The following is a 22,943-nucleotide window of genomic DNA, read 5'->3' as shown; positions in this document are numbered from 1 at the left end:
GATCATTTGATCAGTGCCGCACACCGGCCGAGGGCCTTTGCGTTTGTTGTTGTCTAAATGAGATGCCTTCGCTTGTGTAAATGAAACCACAATGGCCAAGGCACTTGTCTGTCTGTCTGTCTCTCTCTCGCCCTCTCTCCCTCTTTCTCTTTCCCTCGCTCTCACTCTCACACTTGCTCTCTCACTCTCACACTATTCCTCTTCCTCTCTCTCTTCCTCTCTCTCACACTCTAGTTCACTTACTCTCTCTCTCGTACTCTCTCTGCCTCGCTTTTTGTGTCTGTCTACCTCTCTCTCTCTCTCTCTCTCACTCTTTCACTCTTTTCTCAATTTCATTGCGGGGGGGTAGTAGTCCCACAGGGACCGGTGAGTGAGACGCCACCGATTCGTCTTATCCATCATCCTTCTGTATCGGAAAAAAAACGAAAACCCTCTCAACATCAAAGACTTGTTGGGGGTCCTCGGTGGGATTGCTTCTGTCGATAACTTCCCATAACAAAACAAAACAGGAGCACATCCCCCCCCCCCCCCCTCCTCTAGCTTTGCACTGCTACCTTTCTGCTACCTTTCTACCTTTCCCCCCCCCCCCCCCCCCCCCCAGCCCTAGTATGTAGGTTAGTAGCTTAGGTTACCGTAGTAACCTTAGGTGTGCTGGCGGCCATGTTGTGACAGCATAGGTGTGTTATTATTCATTTACCTTTTTGGTTATTTACTTTATTGTCGTGTCACGTTGCTCAATGTCTCTCCTTCACCACACCATCCCTCTTCATGTTGCTGTAGCTCTATCTTATTCTGCAAGGTTACTCTTTATGTCTCTTTCCATCTCTTATGAAACTGCAACTTGGTCATCAGCCATGCCTTTTTTTATGTGTCTGTGGTAGTGTATCTGTGAGTGTGTGTGTGTGTGTGTGTGTGTGTGTGTGATTTGCTTGTATTTCCGTGCTCATGTGTTGAGGCTGACCTCATCCTCATGGCTGTAGAGTGGCGGTCGGATACTGAGGTGGCTTTATTGGTGATGTGGAGCTAACTGGTGGGGCTAACTGTTAAGGGTGGTGAGTGACCATTTACTGTGGACCGGATTACACTGAGAGAGTGAGAGCCATCCAGTCCTGCCTGGCATCCCCCTGGGTACGGAAGGGACCACTTAACTACAAACTCACCCCCAAACCAGCTGCAGGGAACTCGCCCAGTTTAACAACATTAGACCCTGTGTGTGTGTATGTGTGTGTGTGTGTGTGTGTGTGTGTGTGTGTGTGTGTGTGTGTGTGTGTATGTGTGTGTGTGTGTGTGTGTGTGTACATGTGTGCGTGCGTGCGTGTGTGCGTGTGCTATTTAGAGAACAATAATTGTGAGACCTTTACATGAATCCTAGATGGTGTAGCATACTTATGCAGGTGACAATACACAGACATAATTTGAACATCTGTCTATGTGAAAAAAAAACATAAAATAAACACAATACAATACATGCACTTATAGGTGAAGAACATGTATGTATGCATGCATGCATGCACACTCGCTCACATGCGCACACACACACACACACACACACACACACACACACACACACACACACACACACACACACACACACACACACACACACACACACACAGTAGCCCCTTCCAGTGCAGTGAGTCTGGCCAGTAGGTGCTGCTGTGTAATCAGCAGTGGCTCCGAGCCCAGAAACAAAAGACACAACCTTTTTTTTCTGCCCCTCCTCGTTTCTTTCAGTTTTTTTTTCTCTCTCTCCTATTTAGCATTGCTCTTTCTCTGTACACAGGCCTTTCTCTTTTTCCCTCTGTCCATCTGCCTGCCTGTCTCTCTGTCTATCCTTTCACCCACCTTCCTACCTATTTCCCCCCCGGTGTGATTACCTGCTGCGAGAGAAGGCCACTCACCACACGGCCAGGCCCAGCCAAAGGACCTCGATGAGAACATTGGTCACGCTCTCTTTCTCTTTCCCTTTCCCTCTCTTGCTCTTTCTCTCTCTTACTCTTTCTCACTCTTTCTCCCCCCTCCCTCTTCCCTCCCTCCCTACCTCACTCTTTACTAGATTAACCACAATGCAATTCTCCCTTTCCTCCCCCGTCCACCTACCTCACCCCTTACTTAATTAACCACAGTCAGGAGAGCCGCTCCCAGCATGCCGCGCTTCCCCTGACAGAACAGAGTGGCCTCATTTTTTTATTTGGGGGAGGCTCTTCCGGCTAGGTTAGCTCAAGCGTCTAGTTAACGCGTTACGTTCTCTTTTCCATTGTTGTTTCTACCGATGAACTAGAGAATTGCGCGGGGCAGAGCGTGGCTGTGACCTTGGCTCCTGTTTCTGTTGCCCAGCTGCTGCCTCGCTGGCCCCCTCATAACTTACACATTCCTTAGTACTGCTCCCTCCTGACACGGATCTGTCATCTCCTCCTCTCCCCCGCCCTTCCTGCTGTCTCTCAATCTCTCTCTGCGTTCTCCCCCCATCTGATCGTCCGGGTCTCTCGTCCAAACCCCATCTGTCTGCTGCACCCCTGTCGATTTTTTCCTCACTCTATCCGTCCTCATCAAAACCACCTGCTGTTTGTTTTTCCCTCATCCTCCCTTCCTCCATCTCGCCCCCCCTCCCTCCCTCCCTCCTTCTGTCCGTCAGTCCCTCTGTCTGTCTTACCGTCCATGGGTCCTGCACCTATACATCCATCAAGCAATCAAGCCCAACATCCCTCCTCCCACCCACCTACCCATCCATCCATCCAGCCACGCTCTCTGGGCAGACCCACACCTGTCCGCCTGGTGTGTTGCGAGTTTGGTGGCGGAGGCCCTGCTGTCGGTCCGCAGTGAAGACGGCCCAGCCGTCTGGAACTGTCTCAGTCCATTAGTCCTGGATAATGGACAGCCATGACCCCACCCCGAAACGACCTACACACAGCCCCATATTTACATCCCGAGTTCCGGAGACTGAGCTGTGGCTGTGCTGGAACAGTGTAGGAAGGCTTTTATTGGTATAACGTATAAAGAAGAGATTCAGATATATGGGTACAATGTACCTGCAGGAGTGTGTGTCTGTGACTGTCTTTGTGTCTCTGTGTGTTGGCGGTGGTGTCTGTTGATGCATTTTGCATTTGAATTGTGTTTTATTCAGAGGTAGTAAATGCTTTGTTCATCACACACACACACACACACACACACACACACACACACACACACACACACACACACACAGAGTTTATTAGTCAACCACTTGGGGTAGTTCATTTTCCCAGTGGGGATAATGGATGATAATTAGTAATTATGAAAATTGCGCTGTTTAACATCTCATTATTATCTTGACATATTTGTCAGCAGGAAAAAGCACTCCCGGATAAGTCACACTTAAACTTTTTGTGTGAGAGAGGGGGAGAGAGAGGGGGTAAGGGGGAGAGAGGGAGAGAGAGAGAGTACCTTTATATTAAGGCGACGAGAATAGAGGAGATTTACAATTTCCACCATTGTTCACTTTGTTGTTTTCTTTGTTTTTTTTCCAAGATGTTAACATTCAGAAAGAAACTCCTTTCACCTTCACACACAGGAACACAGAAATACAGACATGCACACACAAACAGAGACAGCACCTGGCAAATTTGAATTGGGGAGATAACTGTCTAGAAATCGAAAAACAACTTGTTTCACTTAATACACCCACCAAGGAAGGCACTGCTCTGAGCAGGCCTCTGGCTAGGGAACCAGGATGCACATAACTCACTCTATGTTCTCATGGAGATAGTTTACCGTACAATAAGGATACATTCACTAACTGTTAATTAACATACAGTAATACAGTAATAACCATTAACTAGCAATTAACCAACAGTTCATTATGCTAACTAATGGTCTAGTTAGTTTATCAAGCTGTTGTATGCTAATGAATTCCATGTTATCTAAGGTTATGGTGTTCATGTTAATGTATTTATGCATACATTATTTAATAGGTTACCCACTAACGCCAGCCCCTATGCACATTCATCAAACAATTGCTTATTACTGAATTAACATATGTTTATTCATTGTTAACTAAAGTACCCTTATTGTAAAGCGTTCTATTCATTTAGTTATTGATTGCCTTGGGGAAGTGTGTCTATTTTATCTTCCCCCACTCGTAACTTTTCTTGTCCTCTTTGAACTTCCTTGTTCTTTGTTTTGTTTCCACAGCGCACAGTTTGAAGGTTGTTGTCGACATTAGCCATTGACCTGTTCCTTCTCTTATCTGGTTTGAACAGCGGAACAGGCAGCGATGGTTTCTGTTTGGTATGCTGTTGGAATTTATTTTCACCATACTGTTGCTTCAACTCAGAAGCAGATACCTTGAGGATTACATTTTCTCAATAGCACGATTCATCACAAAGATAGACCAACAGTTTTGTGTTTTGTGTTTCATTTTTTCTTATTTTTTCTTCACTCTTGGAGATGAAGTAATGTACTGATCCAGCGAGTGGCCGTTTCCATTTCACTCAATGGATTCTCCTTCATCTCCATCTCCGGTTCTGTCTCTTTATCCATCTCTCGACCATCTCTATCGTTCTCCCCTCCTCAGCAGCAGCAGCCCATATACCATCCGCTCTGTCGGGGAGACATCTCCCCCTCCATGCGGCCGCCCCGGTGGCGAACGTGTTAATTCACGATTAGAGTCAGCGCGTGCCCTCCCCGATTCGCTCTGCCGAGTGAGAAATCACTTTCCCAATGAGAATAATTGAACACGGGCAGGGGGTGCCAGCTCATTACCCACAAATCACAGGGAGCAGGGGCACCTTAGCCCAAGACAGTAATGACTTCTGGGAATAGGGAGAAAGGATTCCCTGCAGGGTGCCAATGGGTGGCGTCTGTGGCGAGTGGGAGCGGCAGAGAACCGGGACAGAACCAAGCTCTCATTTAACGGCCGTTTCTCACTGGGTAAAAAAAAGGCTTCTGTGTTTGCGTGGTGGTTGTGATGGTGGCGGTGGTGGTTATGGTGGCGGTGGTGGTTATGGTGGTGGTGGTGGTGGTGGTGGAGCTGCAGTGGTTTTACCGGTTAGAGTGTTGTTGTTGTTTTTTGTAAATGCACATGCACGTCACTCGGACACGTTTTGTTCTGCTGACACGCTGAGAGGAATTAGCGATGCCCCAAACAAGACTCCAGACAGTCTGGACACAAATTTAACACATCTCCAAGGCATTGAGACAAGCCGCTGTGTGTGTGTGTGTGTGTGTGTGTGTGTGTGTGTGTGTGTGTGTGTGTGTGTGTGTTGGGGGATTTGAGGCCGTTCCAGTATGTCACTGATTTTATCTCTTGGCTATCGCTTGTCAACACCTGAATTGTAATTAGGCAATCAAACGCGGCGAGGGGGAAGAGATCGTGACTAAACGTGCAGAATATGTGGGCTGATAAGGAGAGGAAAAATCCAGTAACAAAATAAATAAAAAATAAGCTTTATGTCCAACGCTTTTATGGCTGCAACGGCAATCAGGTGAAAGTAGAGAGTATTTTCTTTGCTTCATCCTGCTCACCACAGAAGCACAAGATTGACTTCCTGTGATAGAGAGTATTTGATTCCCCCTCAGTGGGTAAGCAATTCAGTGCTATTTATTTCATCTCTCTCTCTCTCTCTCTCTCTCTCTCTCTCTCTCTCTCTCTCTCTCTCTCTCTCTCTCTCTCTCTCTCTCTCTCTCTCACTTGCACTGTCCCACTCTCCGTGGAGAGCCCCAAATGAGTCCACTCTGGCAGAACCAGCAGCGGCTCCAAAATGGGCTCTACTTATGGTTTATTGGTACCATTAGGTCGCCCAATGCTTTTAAGTTGCAGTCAGAAAGGTATAATAGGGCCCTGGTCGAATGTAAATATCTGAAGGGGAGGGCAGGCCAAGAGTGCACCCCCATCTCTGCCAATGGGTACCCCCCCTCCATTATATTTGCATGGCTCGTCAAACAGAAGTGGTCACAGCTGGGTGCAGCTGTAAAACAGCGAGGTCAGCTTTTAACTTTCAGACGTGTTTGTGGACGTCCACGCTTTGAAGGGAGGGAAAACGTCAGAAAGGGAGGGGGGGTTGACTTAATGGTACACAGCCCTTTTCTGATTCCTGGAATTATGCGCCCCGCTTCCGCTAAGCACAGCTTGCATTGATGATTTTTTTCTTTTTGTAAATTGCCATTATCTCTAAGTTGCTTGCTTGTGTCTCATAGAATAAAACAAGGAAGTCAATTTGTACATTTGCCCATTTTAATGTTAAGGTAGAGGCATAGGTAGAGGTAAAAGCATGTAATGCTTATCATTATTGTACACATTTTTATAATCTGTTCAATATATACATATTTTGCAACATACATACTCACTGAATGACAAAAATGAGGATACTTGAAGCGGCACCTTGATCAATGTCTTCCTCCACCAGCCAGAGGTTAGCCACAGTGCCCAGCCTCAAGCCGACCAGGAAGCGGTGGGTACTAATACCACATGCCATAACATCCATCTATAAGAGTGCTGTCTATTCAAAGGTGACCCTTTCAAATGCATACAATCCTGCTGCAAAGTGCTAGGGCCCCCGTGGCGACTTGGGCAGACATTGACTATGGAACGGCCCAAAGAGATGTAATGGTCTCATTCGCGCCAAGAGAGACGCTATTGAATGTGGTTGGGTTCCCTATCCAACCGGTATATTCTTTATCATTTCCCCCTGCTCGGTCTAGGTGTATGTGAGGGGGGTTGGAGGGGGGTGTTGAATAGCACCCCTAGAGAGTCCCATCACAAATGAACAATGGTGTTACCCACCACACTACGGTACAGGATTTCCACGGTACAGGATCCACGCTGGATGCTCTTACCATTTAGATAACAGTGGAGTGTGTGTGTGTGTGTGTGTGTGTGTGTGTGTGTGTGTGTGTGTGTGTGTGTGTCTGTGTGTGTGTGTGTGTGTGTGTGTGTGTGTGTGTGTGTGTGTGTGTGTGAAGAGATGGCACCGGGGTATTGACTTGAGTGTTATGATGATGGAAATAACAGCCAAGACATTGATATCTATAGTAGGACACCACTCTGGCAGTGTGTGCGGGAAGGGAACTGTTGGAGTGTGGGTGTATGTATAGGGGTTGCGTGCACACTATGTGGGTGCATATTAGGTTGGTCATTATGTATTCATGTGTGCATGTGACTTACACTGTCCCCACGCTAAATACCTGTGTGTGTGTGTGTGTGTGTGTGTGTGTGTGTGTGTGTGTGTGTGTGTGTGTGTGTGTGTGTGTGTGTGTGTGCATTTGTATGTGTGTGTGTGTGTGTGTGTGTGTGTGTGTGTGTGTGTATGAATGTGTGTGTTAATGGGTGTGTGTGAGTGTGTGTGCCTGTGTGTGAGACCAGTTACACTACAATGCTGTCTGCCTATCTCACAGTTTAGAAGCGATCCTCCCCATCTGTCTTGTTCTCATTACACCTTTGATAATTTTTGATCTATTCTTCAGTCGTTGGATGAGACGTGAAATCACACCAGGCCTGCTTATCATATCTTTGAGTAAAAAAAAAAAATATATATATCATCTCAGTTTTGAAACATATTAGCATTTGATCGCATTACCGTCTCTTTGTCTAATACTGGTTGCACTCTGGGCACACACACACACACACACACACACACACACACACACACACACACACACACACACACACACACACACACACACACCTGGGTATAAGGGACGAGGCACAGCGACAGCCCACCCCTCTGGCGTGAATCTCATCTCCCCCTCATGACCAACTAAAATGCAGTCAGTGTTGGTCCACACCCTGTCCACCGTACCCCTGTGCCCCCACCTGAACCCTGATACGCCCACGCCCCCTTTCCACCCGCTCTAGATCTGTGAATGTTTTTTTCTCTGAGGAAAGATGTATCTGCACATTTGTGGATTCTGCTGACACCTAAAGGTTAGAAATGAGTACAAGGGTTTTTATTTTTTGTCGTTTAATTGTCACATAATTGTGGAAAAATGTAAAAGAATAAATGTAAAAGAATAAAATAATAAATTCTGTCTGAATAGAAAATAATACAATGTTTTTTGTCTATATAATATAGCAGACAAGTATTTGGTTTGCTATTTCAAATTAAGCAAAGACAATCAGATTATGTCTGAGAAATATGTAATAGTTAGTAGTACAATTTCATTCCTCTTCCTGCAGTCAAAGTTTGTATTCTGGGCACAACTTGCATCATGAGAGAGATATACTGCATTTTTCTTTCGCTGCTCAAAGAGAACGGGATTATCATTCATTTTCCAGAGCAGCCACTGAGAATTCCCAACAGTAACGTAAAAATATCAAAAGCCTAATTTACAATCTGAATTGACAATACCGCTCTCTCTCATTGATATGCAGGCTATTATTTTGGGAGGGAGGGGTGTTTAACTCTCGCTCAGTGACCTTCACAGTTTGAAAGATGGATTGAACGTTGGGAGCCGTGGAAAGCAGACTGTCCTCCCACTTAATAAGCTCAAAACGATGATTAATATGTGGAAAGTTCCATGGGTGCTCTTGTAACGCACAGTGAAAGACCCAGGATGGAGGGCTGCCACGAAGCATCCACATCCTTGGAAACCCCACCTGCAAACCTCCTCACCATCCTCCCCAGCAAGACCCAGACCCCCGCCCACCAAAACCCACACTCAGTAAACCGTCAAACCCATACCACCACTTTGCAAAGCATCACAAGCAACCACTAATACCCCCTAATTCTCAACCCCACCCAGCTAAACATCCACCTTCACCCCCAAAAACATACACATCAAGCCAACAAAACTTCCACCCCACTACCCAGCTAAACCTCCATCTCCAGCCACCAAAACCTCAACCGCACCCAGCTAAACCTCCACCCTCACCCCCAAAAACCTCCACCTGCAGCCACCAATCCCTCATCCCCACTAACAAGCTAAACGCACAACCGCACCCAACATAAACCTCAACCTGCAGCCGCCATAACCTCAACCCCACCGAGCTAAACCTCCACCCTAAACTCAAAACCTCTACTCCCAGCAACCACTCCCTTACCTCCACCCACATAACCCCCCAGACAGCCCCACCTTTACCCCCAAAACCTCCACACCCAGCCACCAAAAACACCACCAAGACCCCAGATCATCCGCCCAGATCCTCCACATCTAAACCCAGACAGGTGCTCACAAAGCTTCCTCCAAGTCTCTCTTTACATCCTCTCTCTAATACAATTTCCTGAGGCTGCTTTGAAGTTAGCTAATGCTAACGTAATGCTGCTTGAGCTGCTCTATCTGGATGTCTCTGTGAGACATTCCTTAACAATGTTATCCCTGGATGTGAGCAGTGGGCCCCGTGCTCTTGATGGGTCTCAGTGGGGGTATCACTGCTGGCTAACTGGATTCTGTCATAGTCCCCAACCCGTTGAACCTCCTCCTTTCTCCTGGGGCGACGGCCTCCCTCGTTGGACCCGTTATTGATGGGTTAGGGGTGGGGGGCTTGGGTAAAGTCCTGGTCTGGGCTCTCCGTCCGCTTTGGGCTTCTGCTATTGACCAGCTGATTGATTTAGGCCCTCATAATTAGCCGGCCGTAATTTAATTAAAGTGCAATTTAACGATACAGTGGGCAGACGAAAGGCAGCTGTGTCATTGATAGATCAGCTCAGCCCTGATATGAAACAGGCACTGGGAGCTGATGTATCCCCCCATGCACACACACACACACACACACACACACACACACACACACACACACACACACACACACACACACACACACACACACACACACACACCAGCGTTGACGGGCGGAAAGAAAGAAAATAATGAGAAAATTAAGAGGGCAGCGTCAGTGTGTGAGGCTGTGAAAGAGAGAGAGAAAGAGTGACATTTCCATCTGTTTTTTTTTTTCTTTCCATTTCTAAATGTCAGTCTGCACACTCTCCTGTCCCCCAGCATCCTCGCAGAGACAAACGCAGCCTCGGCCACGTCCCTGATCTAATTTACTTAACAGCATTAAGGAACCTGTTTGTTTACCAAATTGGGCTTCAAGTAAATCCACGTCATAACCTCCAACTTTTATGAGCCATTAGACTCGTCCTAAAACGTGGGGAAAAAGGACAGACTCTGCGGCTGAGCATCTTTGTTGATTAACAGAAGTGGGAAGGAGGGGTTATATGTGGGCCTCCCAAGGCTTCACTATATTGACCGTTCTGTTATCGCAGCGCTGCAGGGGGACTCTGCCAACTCTCTGTCTCGCTCGTGAAATCCGAGTGCAGGTGCAATGTATTAGCGGATTGCGTTCTTCATCGGCTTTGTCGTCTTTCTCGCCCAATGGTCTTCTTCAAAGACTTATAGACTCAATATGTTTGCCATTTTATTATTAATAGTTTTCCAACAAAACAAAAAAATAAGAATTCAACTCTTAGGGAAGTTTCACCTTACAAGTAAAATTTTGCTCCAGCAGCCCCCTCAAAAGGAATAGCACATGGTACACCTAGACTTCGAACTGGCTGCACCCAACCCACTTATCATGTCTCACCCCCTCTTTCACACACTTTTTTATCTCACTCGCTCACACCTGCAACAGAGACGTGCCACACCAAAGTGAGAGACAGAAGGACAAAAGTTTGACACAGATGGACAGATGGATCGCAGATGAAATTCAATCTTCATTGTTCATGTGTAGAAATTTAAAGTGCAGATGGCTAACAAGCCAAACATGTCTGATTGTGAAGCTGCACATAACCTCAGCAGCTGAAGCTGAACTAGCTTTTTTCGTGGTCACTTTGATACATTCAGGATCTGTTGTGTTTACAAATAGAAAGTCGATGAATGGCTTATTTTTTTCTTGCATAAGGGCCGTTGCCGAAATTGCAACAAAAATGTATTCAAATGTTTTTGGTGATGTTTCTCCTCTATTGGGAACGTTTCATACTCCATGTTGATTTTAAAGAAGATAATTTTTTGCTATTCAAATGTATTTGCTGATGGATGGAAAAATAGTTCTGAAAGAAAATCCAATGAGGACATTTGTCCTTTTTCTAAAATAAAATAATGTTAATACTGAAAAAAAGCCTTTGCTGAGAGAAAAATGCAGGGTGTCAATAGAGAAAAGCAATATTCCAACAGCATTTGCGTTGGACGTGAAGTGGATAGTGGATGCTTGGCGGACTGAATCACCTATGAGCTATGTACCATTTTAGATGCTAAACCCATGCTGTCTGTTTTCGGGACGGGCATGCAGGCAGTGGTCTTAACCATTGTGTGGCCATCCAAACAGAGTATCATTGTCAAATTGCTCCAGCGTCTCAAACCAAAACGTGCCATTAAGAGTGTCATTTGGGGGGTAAAAGGGGTTTGGGGGGTGGGTTTGTGACGTAAGCCATGTCATTATTACCCACTGATTATCCACTAACCCGGTTAACCCCGCGCTCAGCCTTTTTCCCTGTGCCCCCCATTTCACATAAATGTAAATAAGTGTCTCATAACTCACAGTTAGGTTGAAGTACGGGCTGACTTAATGCAGACGTCTCAGTGGGGTGGGGGGGCAAACAAAGGGTTTGGGTTAGAAACCAGTACAAGGAGTAAGGGGCATTGCTTGCGGAGGTCATGCCCAATCGAATCACGGCGGCCATGTTCAAGCCTAATTCGGTTGAAATGGCAGTTGGTCCAGAGGAGTAGAATATCAGGGATAGAGGGTCTTTTGTGACTCAAAAGAATGAATCAGTGTTTTGTCAAATTGGACCCTATATATGCTTTCACAGGTCACCCAAAAAAAAGTCAATGCAGTAAAGGCAATGCTTCGCTCAGGACATATCCAAGGCTCTGAATTTCTAACTGTGTAAAGAAAATCAATAAAAGGACAGATAACAAAATCTAAATGTTTTAAGAGCTTTAGATTTCAACGTAACACAAGTTATCTCAAGTAGAGTTTGAAAACTGTACATTTTGTTGTTGTGGCCCAAGGAACTCAAAGCTTAGAAAGTGACTTTGACCCTGGAATCCAGACTGCAGTGTTGGACTGTTGGATTCCAGTTTGAGGGCAAAAGGCAATTCCCACCTCTGTCTGTACGGCCACGTCTAGACAAAACGTGTTGACTTCCACTAATGGAGGCTACAATTATTGTGCCTTGATTTCGACAACCAAGTGGAAAGTAATCTGGGTCTCCGGTATTTCCCTACCTACCTTAGCGTCCTGGAGGAAAGAAAAAAACAGACCTGTTTCACACGAAGGGGCCTTCTGTTACCCTTGGCCCGTTTGGCGTAGGTCAATGTGCACAAACACCGCCTCATACCAGCTAGACTGCTAGGGGAAGGCTGGGCGGGCCGCGCAGCCTTTTGTAAATATTTCAACAGGCATTTTTGTAAAAATGCCCCCAGCTAAATTGCCGGTTTCCTTTTGTGTTTTGCGCAGCGTTTTAGTTTTAGATCGGCCATTTTTGGCCCCGGCCGTATCCTGCTCTTAGGGCTTCCATTGTTACACTCGGCACACAGAGCGCTCTTTGTGGAGGAAGTGGGTGACACGCTCTGACAGGGAGGCATGCTCTATGCATTAAGCTGTCACACAGATGTGGTTCCTGCCTCTGCTGAGGTGCTGTGAAAAGGAGGGGCGGGGAGGGGTGGGGGTCTCGGCAAAAATGCACCACCCACCCACCAACACACCCTCTGTGACCTTTGAACTTGTCCTTGTTAAGACCTCGACTGGGACACACGGGACACAGGGGGAGGGGGCCCTTCACCCTCCCTTCTGTTGACTGGTATTCGCCAAAGGCTAATGGTGCGATACACGCACACACACACGCACACGCACGCACAAACTCAGAGACTGTCTCCACTACCTCATATTTATTTCAAACACACCCACATAGAGACACACCCTTTCCTATCCCTGATATTAATTTGTGACGCACACACATATACACACACACACACACACACACACACACACACACACACACACACACACACACACACACACACACACACACACACACACACACTGTATTATGCCCACACACATGCACGCATGTGGATAAAACACACACGCATACATGCACACATACACAGACAGATAGTAAGTAGATGTCCATACTGATGGACACTGATAACTGATGGAGAATGACAGCTCCTCAGCGAACACCAGTATGTAGATTTATGTGGTGTGTGTGTGTGTGTGTGTGTGTGTGTGTGTGTGTGTGTGTGTGTGTGTGTGTGTGTGTGTGTGTGTGTGTGTGTGTGTGTGTGTGTGTGTTTGAGAGGGACAGGGAGAGAGAGAGAGAGAGAGAGAGAGAGAGAGAGAGAGAGAGAGAGAGACAGAGAGAGAGAGTGGATCAATTTAATGCATATAGTCGTATCTGTCATTCAAGTCTCTCTCTCTGACCTGGTCTCTCTCTCTTTCTCTCTTTCTCCCTTTCTCTCCCTGTCCCTCCCCCCTCCCATTTCACTTCTCTCTTCCCTCCTTGTCTTCAACATCATCAACCCCCACCCCCTCCCCCACCATCGGCTCTGAGAGAAACAAGACTCTGCACTTTAAGTCCCTCCAAGCGTGGCCTACCACTATCTACCACTACCAACCCACTCTCACTCCCTCCCCCTCGCCTCCCACCTCCCACCCTTCTTCACCCACTATCTTCATCTAGCTGTTCCTACACTTCCACTCACCTAACACTTGCAATTACTCAACACTTACACTTCCTTAACATCCGCACTTAGTGACCAAGACAAACATCGATACACAGGACACTAAAACGCAAGAGCAGACCCTTTCTATTCTCGCTTTGCTGTTTGACGACCAACCGATGTATGGTCGTAAGAACTGCATCACACTATGGTTGGTGGTGTCATGCTGTGGTTGCCCCTGGAAATGGCCTCCTACCCGTCCTTGATACCTAGAGTTTCTGAACCAACATGGGCCGTCTATGGACAGGAATAGATGATGACAAGCTAAAAACAATTCAGATAAAGAGAGATATAAATGGAGGTTGTGAAAAAGAAAAGAGTGTATGGAAGTGATGGAAGGGCTATGTGTGGCTTCCTCCACTTCACCGATTTTCAAGGGAGCAACAGGGTGCTAAAAGCACTGAGAGGAGGAGAGGGTGGGGCGGGGGGAGGTGAATAACAAGAGAAAAGAGCAAGAGAAGAAGACTCTGAATGATGGAGAGACTGGAAGGAGAGCCATGGGGATCAATGGGTTGTCAAGGCTTTCACGAGAGCGGGGAAGGAAATAGAAAGCCTGTGTTTTAGGGTTTGTGTGTCTGTGTGTGTATGTGTGTGTGCATGTGTATTTGAAGACTCGGTACGGCCACAGCCAGTAGAGAAGGCAACAGGGGGGAGGGCACGCAGGCGGCATATAGAAAGGAGAGACGAGACGCTTGGCCTTTCTCTTCTTCCACCCTTGGCGGAGAAGAAAAACACCAATCAAGCCAATTTGATCGCCATGGCGATGAGGCGTCCGTACGCATAATTACCACTATTACGGGTCACCGTTCTGCATGCATACTGTGTTTGTATATACTCTGTCATTTCCCCATATGTTTATCATGTAAAGAAATGTGGTTGTGGCTCCTTTTTGTTATATTCCATTTGTGGATAGTTGCAAAAAATAAATCCTTTCTTTGGCCAAACACAATTATGCCACCTTCTCTATGACTGCATACAACCACTGTGCCAACTTAACAGTCTAAGTTTTGAGATTTGAGTACAGTTCTTTTCAAAGTTTGACACACAGGAAGCGGTGCGCTAGTGTGGTGGCAGCACATGCTTATTTAGCTTATCTTCAATGTTTGGTTTGTCTTCTAAAGTGACAAATGAATACAAACACGCACACGCGTGCATATTACACAGATAACGGACACGTGCCTGACCTACACGACCTGCTTATTGGTTAATGAACGGATCAAACACCTGCATTTGCTTTCAATTACACACGTCGGCGCGTCTTGTGCCACGCATCGCGGCGTCACTCGCGGAACCCAGTGTCAATTGACACTGATTAGATTGTTGTTTATTCTCCTGTGTTTATTCACGAGGCAGACACAAAGCCATAGGCTTCACACGAGCGGGCTGCTACAGGGCTGCTTCTCCCTGGAGGTTGTCTTTGTTTACAGTCTCCCCCGGGACACCAGCACCACTCCCCCCCGGGGAGTGAAGTGAAGCTACCTATCTCGGGAGGAAGATGGGGGTGGCTGTATATAAGGGGGTATCCCCAAGAGAATACAGCCTGTCCCCCCCCCCCCCCCCCACACACACACACACACACACACACACACACACACACACACACACACACACATGCATAAGTTCAATCAAAAAGGGGGGTGGGGGGTGGGGGGTGAGCAGGGGGGGTGCACCTGAAGTGTCTGACGGTTGATGGATGTGGCTATTTATAGTGGCGCTGCTCTTGTTGAGGGGATGATGCATGTCTGGGTCGAGATGGATGAGACAGGGTTGGGTCGGGGCAGGGTTTAACCCATGATGGGCCCCTCCCACTACTTGAAGTCATCAGCATTCCCAATTGAAGATGAAGTCGTTCAACATCCCCTCCCCATCTCTCCTCATGAATGAAAATAGGGGGGCTGGGCTCTGGGGTTAAGCTCAACACCAGCTTGACATGGCGCCACTGAATTTCAGAAATAAATGAATGCAATCGAGTCAGTAGATATATTTGGTTGCTCTTGACATTTCACAGAGAAGGAGGGAACAGCAGCGACAAAGAGGAATGAAGGTGAGGAGTGAGGTTGGTTGGCATGGTAATAGCTGACGTGTCAGATGCAAAATAAAACCTTGCAGCAGACTTTTATTTTGTATTTGAGGGGCTGCAGTGTATCACAATACACGGTGTGACCCACGCAGAAACACGCACAGGTATCTAGCATTGTGTGGCTCACTCTAAAAATAAGGAAAAAAAGCTAGTGCTAGGACAAAGTGCTACTGTTGTTAGTGTAAGGTCAACCATGACCTGGCCTCTCTCAAAGACTGATCCTCAGCTGCCCCAACATTTTTGGCTCAACTGTTGTACAACTGCAAGAGATGACAATTCACAATGATGACTTCACCAGATGTTGACTATTACACAAACCTACTGTGGGAAAACGCCTCCATTGTATTCTGCACAAAGATTGGTCGAGGGTCATAATACGCAAGCACACATTAATCCCGGCAGAGAAAAGAGAGAGAGAGGGAGCGAGGGAGATAGAGATTATGTTGGCTCTTGTCCAAATGTGCTTTTCTAGTTTGAGGGGTCCGTTGGCATGATGATCAAGGCCACTGCCTTCCAACCAGCCCCTGGGCTTGGCGGCTGATTAAACCCTAATGTCCTCCAATCGTATCACCCCTCAGACGGGCTGGGGCCCACGCCAGGCCCTACGGATAGGCCGTAAGCGATCAATGGTGACAGGGTGGTGGACATGTGGTGGACCCTGGGATGGCTGAGGGGAGGTGGCGGCGGTCAAGGTATGCCTGGGGCTAGGGATGTCACGGCTGGGCTGTTGGCCATTGAGAGCGACTGCCTGTGTCCTGAGTCTTTCTGTTGCCGAAAGCCCCGTCGGGCTTCAAATCACGATGGCCTTTGCTCTGCCCGGAAGGGGATTAGATTAAAAGTCACGATAGATGGATGCAAAATAAAGATGTTGAGCAGAAGAGATGTTGTTCAGTCATCTCCACTGTCTCTCCAACACTGATATAAAATACACTTTATTGTATTTTGTTCCTTATTTCTGTTGTTCTTTCTTTTCATTGTTCTTCTTTCTCTCTCTTTCTCTACAGGAAGAGGAGGAGGAAGGGGAAGTGGAGCACATGAGGAAAGACGAGGGGAGAAATGGACGGATAGAGCCTGTGGGAAGGGCGGACTCGCTGGAACATGCTGCCATGTTTGGTTTGGAGTGAGTTGCCCGGACAGCTCTCCCACTGTCAGCCAACTGATGTCGTTGAGCGTCCTTTCTTCACCCAGTCAGGGGGATGCAGATTAGATACTTTAATCCACTAGTGTGAAGCATAGGTACCATGTTAACAACAGATACACAGGCACACATGCATGTGTGCGCGCACACACACACACACACACACACACACACACACACACACACACACACACACACACACACACACACACACACACACACACACAGACACACAGACACACACACACTCATGAATGCACACACACACACACACACATACACACACACACACACACACACACACACACACACACACACACACACACACACACTCACACACAAACATACTTAGAGATGTCATCATATTTATCTCAAACAAGGAACCTTTACCTTCAAATACAAAATCACACACAAATGCATATACACACACACAGAATCACAAACACACAGTAAGAAATGCAATCATATTTAGCTCAAACAAGGAACCTTTACCATCAAACACATACACACAGGCACACACACACACACACACACACACACACACACACACACACACGCACACGCACACGCACACACACACACCTCAGTTTTGATCTCCATGTGTCTCCCTTTGCCCGGTCACATCTGTAATCTAAACAAATGAGTCCCCTCCCTCTGCACACATCTTTCAATTAATCCCTCCTCCTCAACTGTCACGTTCTGATCTTAATCACTTAATTGGAGCCTCAGTTCGGGGCCCTTCATCGACCCCCAGGGGGTCAGCGAGCCTGACTGCTATAATGGATGATGGTGTTAAAATGAAACCCGAACAGGACTGGAGAGAGGGGGAAGCTCCAACACAGACACAGACAATTCGGTCCCTTCTGTTGTGTGGGGGGGGTCCCCCTGGAACATTGACCACCCCCCCCCCCCCCCCCCCCCACCACCACCACCATGGATGCCCCTGTACGCCTCTCCCTCTAATGCTTGCTCCATTTTCTCATGCATTTATGCAATCTCACCCCTGTCCACCCCTCTCTCCTGTCTTTGTTGTCCCCCCCTCCCCCTTCTACCCACCACCCATCTCCATCCGTGGTGCTGCACCATCACCGCAGTGCGATGCTCAAGCCGGTGGAGGTGAGCAACGAAGGAGGGCCCCTGGGGATCCACGTGGTGCCGCTCAGCGCCGTGGACATCAGGTAACGCACATCAGTTCTGTAATACAACGTCATTAAGGATACTGATAATGATACAGAGGAAAAAAAGGGACGAAGACTGTGACCTTGTTTGACATCGCAGAAAAGTCAGTGAGTTTTGTTTTTGTTGTAAGATCCAATCGAATTTGGCTTGAGAAAGTGTATGTGCAGTTGCATATTCTTTCTTTCCGAATGCCTCAAGTGAAAAGCCACTACAAAGGTGTACCCTGTTTTTTTCCGTTGTTTTTTTTGTTGTATTTTTGTATGCAGATGTGAGTCATTTATTGCGGTAGGACAATGTGCACTATAGAATAATAGCAAGTAAAGTTTCCCTGCTGCTGGCCATGAGAGCTGGTCGGTCTCACTGCTGTAATACGTCCCATGTATCCTTTCCCACAAACCCACTAAGCCTAGATACTTTCCACAGTATTTTTCTGTTCTATTTGTTTCTATATTCTCTGTCTCTCTCTATCTATCTCTGTCTCTCTCTATCTCTTCCTATTTTTCAGTTATTGTCGGTTCTTTCCACTGTCTATCCTCACAAGCCTAGCCTAAGGCAGCCATATTCACTGGCTCTGATTCTCTCGGCCTCTGATTCTTTTTCGTCTCTCACATACCCCTTTAATCTCATTTTCGGGGTGGGGGGGACACTACTGCCCAAACTCTGGAACTTATTGAACCTCCAGTCAGCCCTGCACTGCAGCCCTCCTCCACCCCAGCTATTGGAACTCCTTCATGGTCAATAGCTTCACAAAAAAAGTGCTTACTGCTCTGGACTGGGGACCAACCCTTTTTTGATGTCTAATTGCGGTTTTTAAATGGCATTCGCTCTCGCTCCCCGGCCAGGGTCCAGAGGACACAATGGGCGACTCGCGCTCTCCACAGTCCTCCTTCTGTTTCTCCTCTCTCTCTCTTTTCCCTTTATTTTCTAACCGCCGCAACCGTGATGACAACAGAACATAAGTGCAGCGATGGCCTCTGAGTTTATAGGTATTCCGGTGGGGCGGTGGAAAGGAGGAAAAAAACCTTACAAGATATAGAGGACAGAGGACATGGGCCCCGGCGTAATCAGACTAAAAGCCCCATGCACAGGCCAAGAAGTACTGGCACGCCACCAAGGCCAGACGAAAGCCCCTCCTCAGCACGGAGGGGAGAGGAGGGGGGGGAGGTGAAGAATCACAGGGGACAGGATGGGACAGCGGGTGGGTGGAGAGGAGACAGGGGGATGACATGAGATGTGTGGGGCTCTGCTAAGGCCTTTTTGTCATTGGAGGACGATGACGGCGCATTAGTGGCAGGCACGCGTGATGCTAATCCTGTTGGGTTCTGTGAGGAAGTGTCAGGGAGCTATATTTAGTCTTCTTGACCCCCACACGTCAAACTCTTCCTTGTACCCAGTCGGTCAGCGGGACGCCTTGAGTTACCTTGATAGACACGCTCACGCACACATACACTCTTGTACACACACACACTTCCACACACTCCATTCACACAAGGGCGTCATGAGATACTGCCCAAAAAATAAATATAATGCGGAATTTGCCACGGTGACATGTTTGATCTAGAAATGCCGCATCAAATCACAGTGTCTTTGAATCCAGACAAACCTTTTATTCATCCATGTTTATGTGAAGAACAAATATCTGGACGACCACTATCACAAACAAACAAAACGTACAATGCAGCATCCTAGTGCTGCATGGTCACAAGAGTCCATCTCCCGTCCGCCAAGATGGACACTAATAGCAATCAGAGGCTTCAATTAGGCCCAGACATGATAAGAACGAGCGTCTGGTCAGCAGACTGATGCTAATGGCCCTGCCAGCTCTCTTCCTGTGCTTCCGCTGCAACTTGCATGCAGAGGGGAGAGGCCAGGCGGAGGAGAGGAGGCATTATGCTGGGCAGGCTGTCATTAAGCGTCTAGACCAGGGCCACTGGGGGTCAGACGGGACAGCAACGCCCCGGCAGTCACACAAGAAGACACTGCAGGCTCTGTCCGCGGCTCCAATGGCTGCCACCGTTACCGCTCGGCTGCACTCAAAATGGACTGACATGCCGCTATGAATAGGGGGGATGGGGGGGTGGGCTGGTGAGGAGAGGATAAAGTGGGTCGAAAACAGCGCTTTGACACTCACGCTGTAACCTGCTTGCATTATGGCGTGCACTAACACGCACACACAGACGGACACACACACAGACTTTGATGTGTGCGCAGATAGAAATACATACACTCGCTCACATGAAACAACAACTGTAGGAATAATGACATACATCGCTGTGGGCAGGTACGGGCCACGTTCTATATTATTTATTTCCCACACGTCCCAGCCACACACAGATGCATCCTGCTAATGAGCTCCTATTTCAAGCACCATAACATTTTTTTCTTTCCCTTAACGGTAAACAAACGACAGGCATAATTGCGGCACTTCAAGTGGATCCTGATTGCGTTATTATTTCATTAAAGGCAGCGGCAGAGGACAGCAGGTGCCCCCCCCCCTTACCCTCCCCCCCCCCCGCCTTCCAAACCCCACTCCGGAACGCTGGGAATCTCAGGAAGGCTGATTGTGAAGGACCTCACGTCTCCTGACGACCTCGTGCAGAGGACAAACTCAAGGACAAAAGCAAGGACGTTGCCTTGGCCTTGGTGTTGCTGTATTCACACGAGCACTTTAGGACATATACGAACAAACAACAGAAATTGGTCACTGCGTGGTTGCATTCGGCGATACAAAAATACAATACCCTGCTCGCTCGGTTCAAAGGGGGACGACTGGCCAAAGACACATCTTTTATGTCTTTTGTCATTCAGATGCAAGGCCACTGCCCAAACCCTGAGACTGCATCACAAACGCCTCTTCAAATAAGAGACTATTTTGATCCAGCTTCGTTATTTCTCACTCATCTCTAAGTACAAAGCACATTTTTTATTATTATTATATATTATTATGATGTTATTTTCAAATTACATCAGCAATATTGAAATAGAATTGGGAGAGGGACTTGGAGAGAGAGAGAGAGAGAGAGAGAGGGAGAGAGAGAGAGAGAGAGAGAGAGAGAGAGAGAGAGAGAGAGAGAGAACAAAAACTAGTTGATTGACTGGTGTGGGCATTAAATCAGACCATTGTCTCCTCCAGACCTCTATACTACAACACCACCTCATCCATTAACATTCACAGTCCCACTTCTGAATACTGATGGAAGGATTGGCCCAAAAACTCCTGTCTGACTCCTGTCACTCGAGACAAACACACACACACACACAAAGACCCCCCCCCCCCCCCCCCCACACACACACGCACACACACACACACACACACACACACACACACACACACACACTAACACCACCACAACATTTCCACACTCCCCACATTGATAGTCATGTTCCACCAAAGACAGACCCTATTGCCACTTTTCCACTGACAGTACCAGCTCGACTCGCCACGACTTAACTCGGCACGACTCGGTTTGGTTCCAGGCACGTTGCGTTTCCATCTAAAAAAGTACCTCTTCAACGTGGGCGGGTCATAGAAAAGAACCTCTCCAACGTGGGCGGGTCGTCATTAGGTTTTAATCCCGGGAGATGGGATTCCCGGGGAAATCAGAATCTGATCAAGACTATTTCCTGATTCCCGGGAAAGGTTATGATGGGAAATAAAATAAAACAAAAAGCGCAATGACTGTGCGTCTTTTGTTGTCATACGGTAACGTTGATGGAGGCGAAACTCGAGCCCTGGGAAAGGAACAACACTAAAACTAAACAGCGAAACGCTGATCCGTGTCCCCCTCGCGGGTCCGTGGACTCCAGCCACGCCGGACACACACAACCATGCCGGACACACACAACCACGCACAGCCTAACTCTAGCCCCGGGAAAGGAGCGACACACAGGGTGAAACACACGCCGGACACAACTTAACTTTGAGTGATTATTCCCGCCACTGGCCAATCAGTTGCCAGCAGCCTGTTTACGTCACACAAAAGTACCTACTCCGCTCGCTTGGAACCTCGACGGAGGTGGTACTAAAAAAAGTATCCAGTACCAGGTACCGGGTACTTTTTTTGCCAATGGAAACGCAAAAAAAAGCGGGCCAAGTTGAGGCGAGTCGAGCTGGTACTGTCGGTGGAAAAGCGGCATATGCTAGCCATCCACTTTACTATATATCTTCATTAATAAAACGTTAGTTTATTCACCTGACAACACAAAGAAAGGTCATATCCTGTGTTTTTGAGATTGCTGCCAATGACGATGACTCATGCAGTGACGTCATTGACATTGGCACTTGCAAATGCACGCACATGCTGCTGTGTGTGTGTGTGTGTGTGTGTGTGTGTGTGTGTGTGTGTGTGCGTGCGTGTCTGTAAATCCTTGCTCTATTGTGGCTGGTGGGGAAATAAACACTTGTTGGTGTTTGTTTCATTTTGTTAAGTGCTTGGGCAGATCATGCCTGCTTTCAGTTGATATCCACCCACCCCCATCTTCATGTTTGTGTGTGAGAGTGTGTGTGATGCTGAACACAACACCAAACACACGCACACGGTGGCATCGCAACACTATCGCATTGCAACACTATCACAATATAGTTTAAGCCCCCATCACTCCTACGAAACTTATCGGTCCAAACTTTTCTGTCAGTTGTGTTATTTTATGTTTCGGGAGGGGTGGGGGTTAATGATTGGGCACCAAGCAGTGTCGTCAACGGCAACGGCTTATCTGCCTGCCAGCTCATCCGTCTGGTTCCACAGGCGTCATCGTTCCCCACGGTACACAAGGCAGTTTGCACTTTTATTTATTTTTTATTTTTGCTGTGCGAGCATGTGTCAGATCTCTACAGGTTATCCGCTGGGCCTAGTCAAAAGCCCCAAGCATCTTTTTGATGTATTTAAATAGAAGGTTGCAGGCTTTGTG

General features: G+C 47.4%; 1 protein-coding gene across 1 annotated transcript in view; it reads left to right on the top strand.

Annotated features, from left to right (window-relative positions):
* Positions 1–22,943, top strand: part of LOC311355416 (partitioning defective 3 homolog) — a gene marked incomplete at its 3' end in the record, with an annotated part of 445,195 nt that overhangs the window by 149,953 nt on the left and 272,299 nt on the right. Inside the window, exons 6-7 of the mRNA XM_084475186.1 lie at positions 16,723–16,838; positions 17,951–18,034. Coding sequence (XP_084331312.1) covers positions 16,723–16,838; positions 17,951–18,034 — 200 coding nt within the window. The remainder of the gene's footprint in view (positions 1–16,722; positions 16,839–17,950; positions 18,035–22,943) is intronic.

Source organism: Micromesistius poutassou, assembly GCF_964030765.1.
Source record: "Micromesistius poutassou genome assembly, chromosome: 11".
Lineage (NCBI taxonomy): Eukaryota > Metazoa > Chordata > Actinopteri > Gadiformes > Gadidae > Micromesistius > Micromesistius poutassou.
Note: the sequence above shows the minus strand (reverse complement) of the source record. Positions and strands in the feature narration are given on the sequence as shown.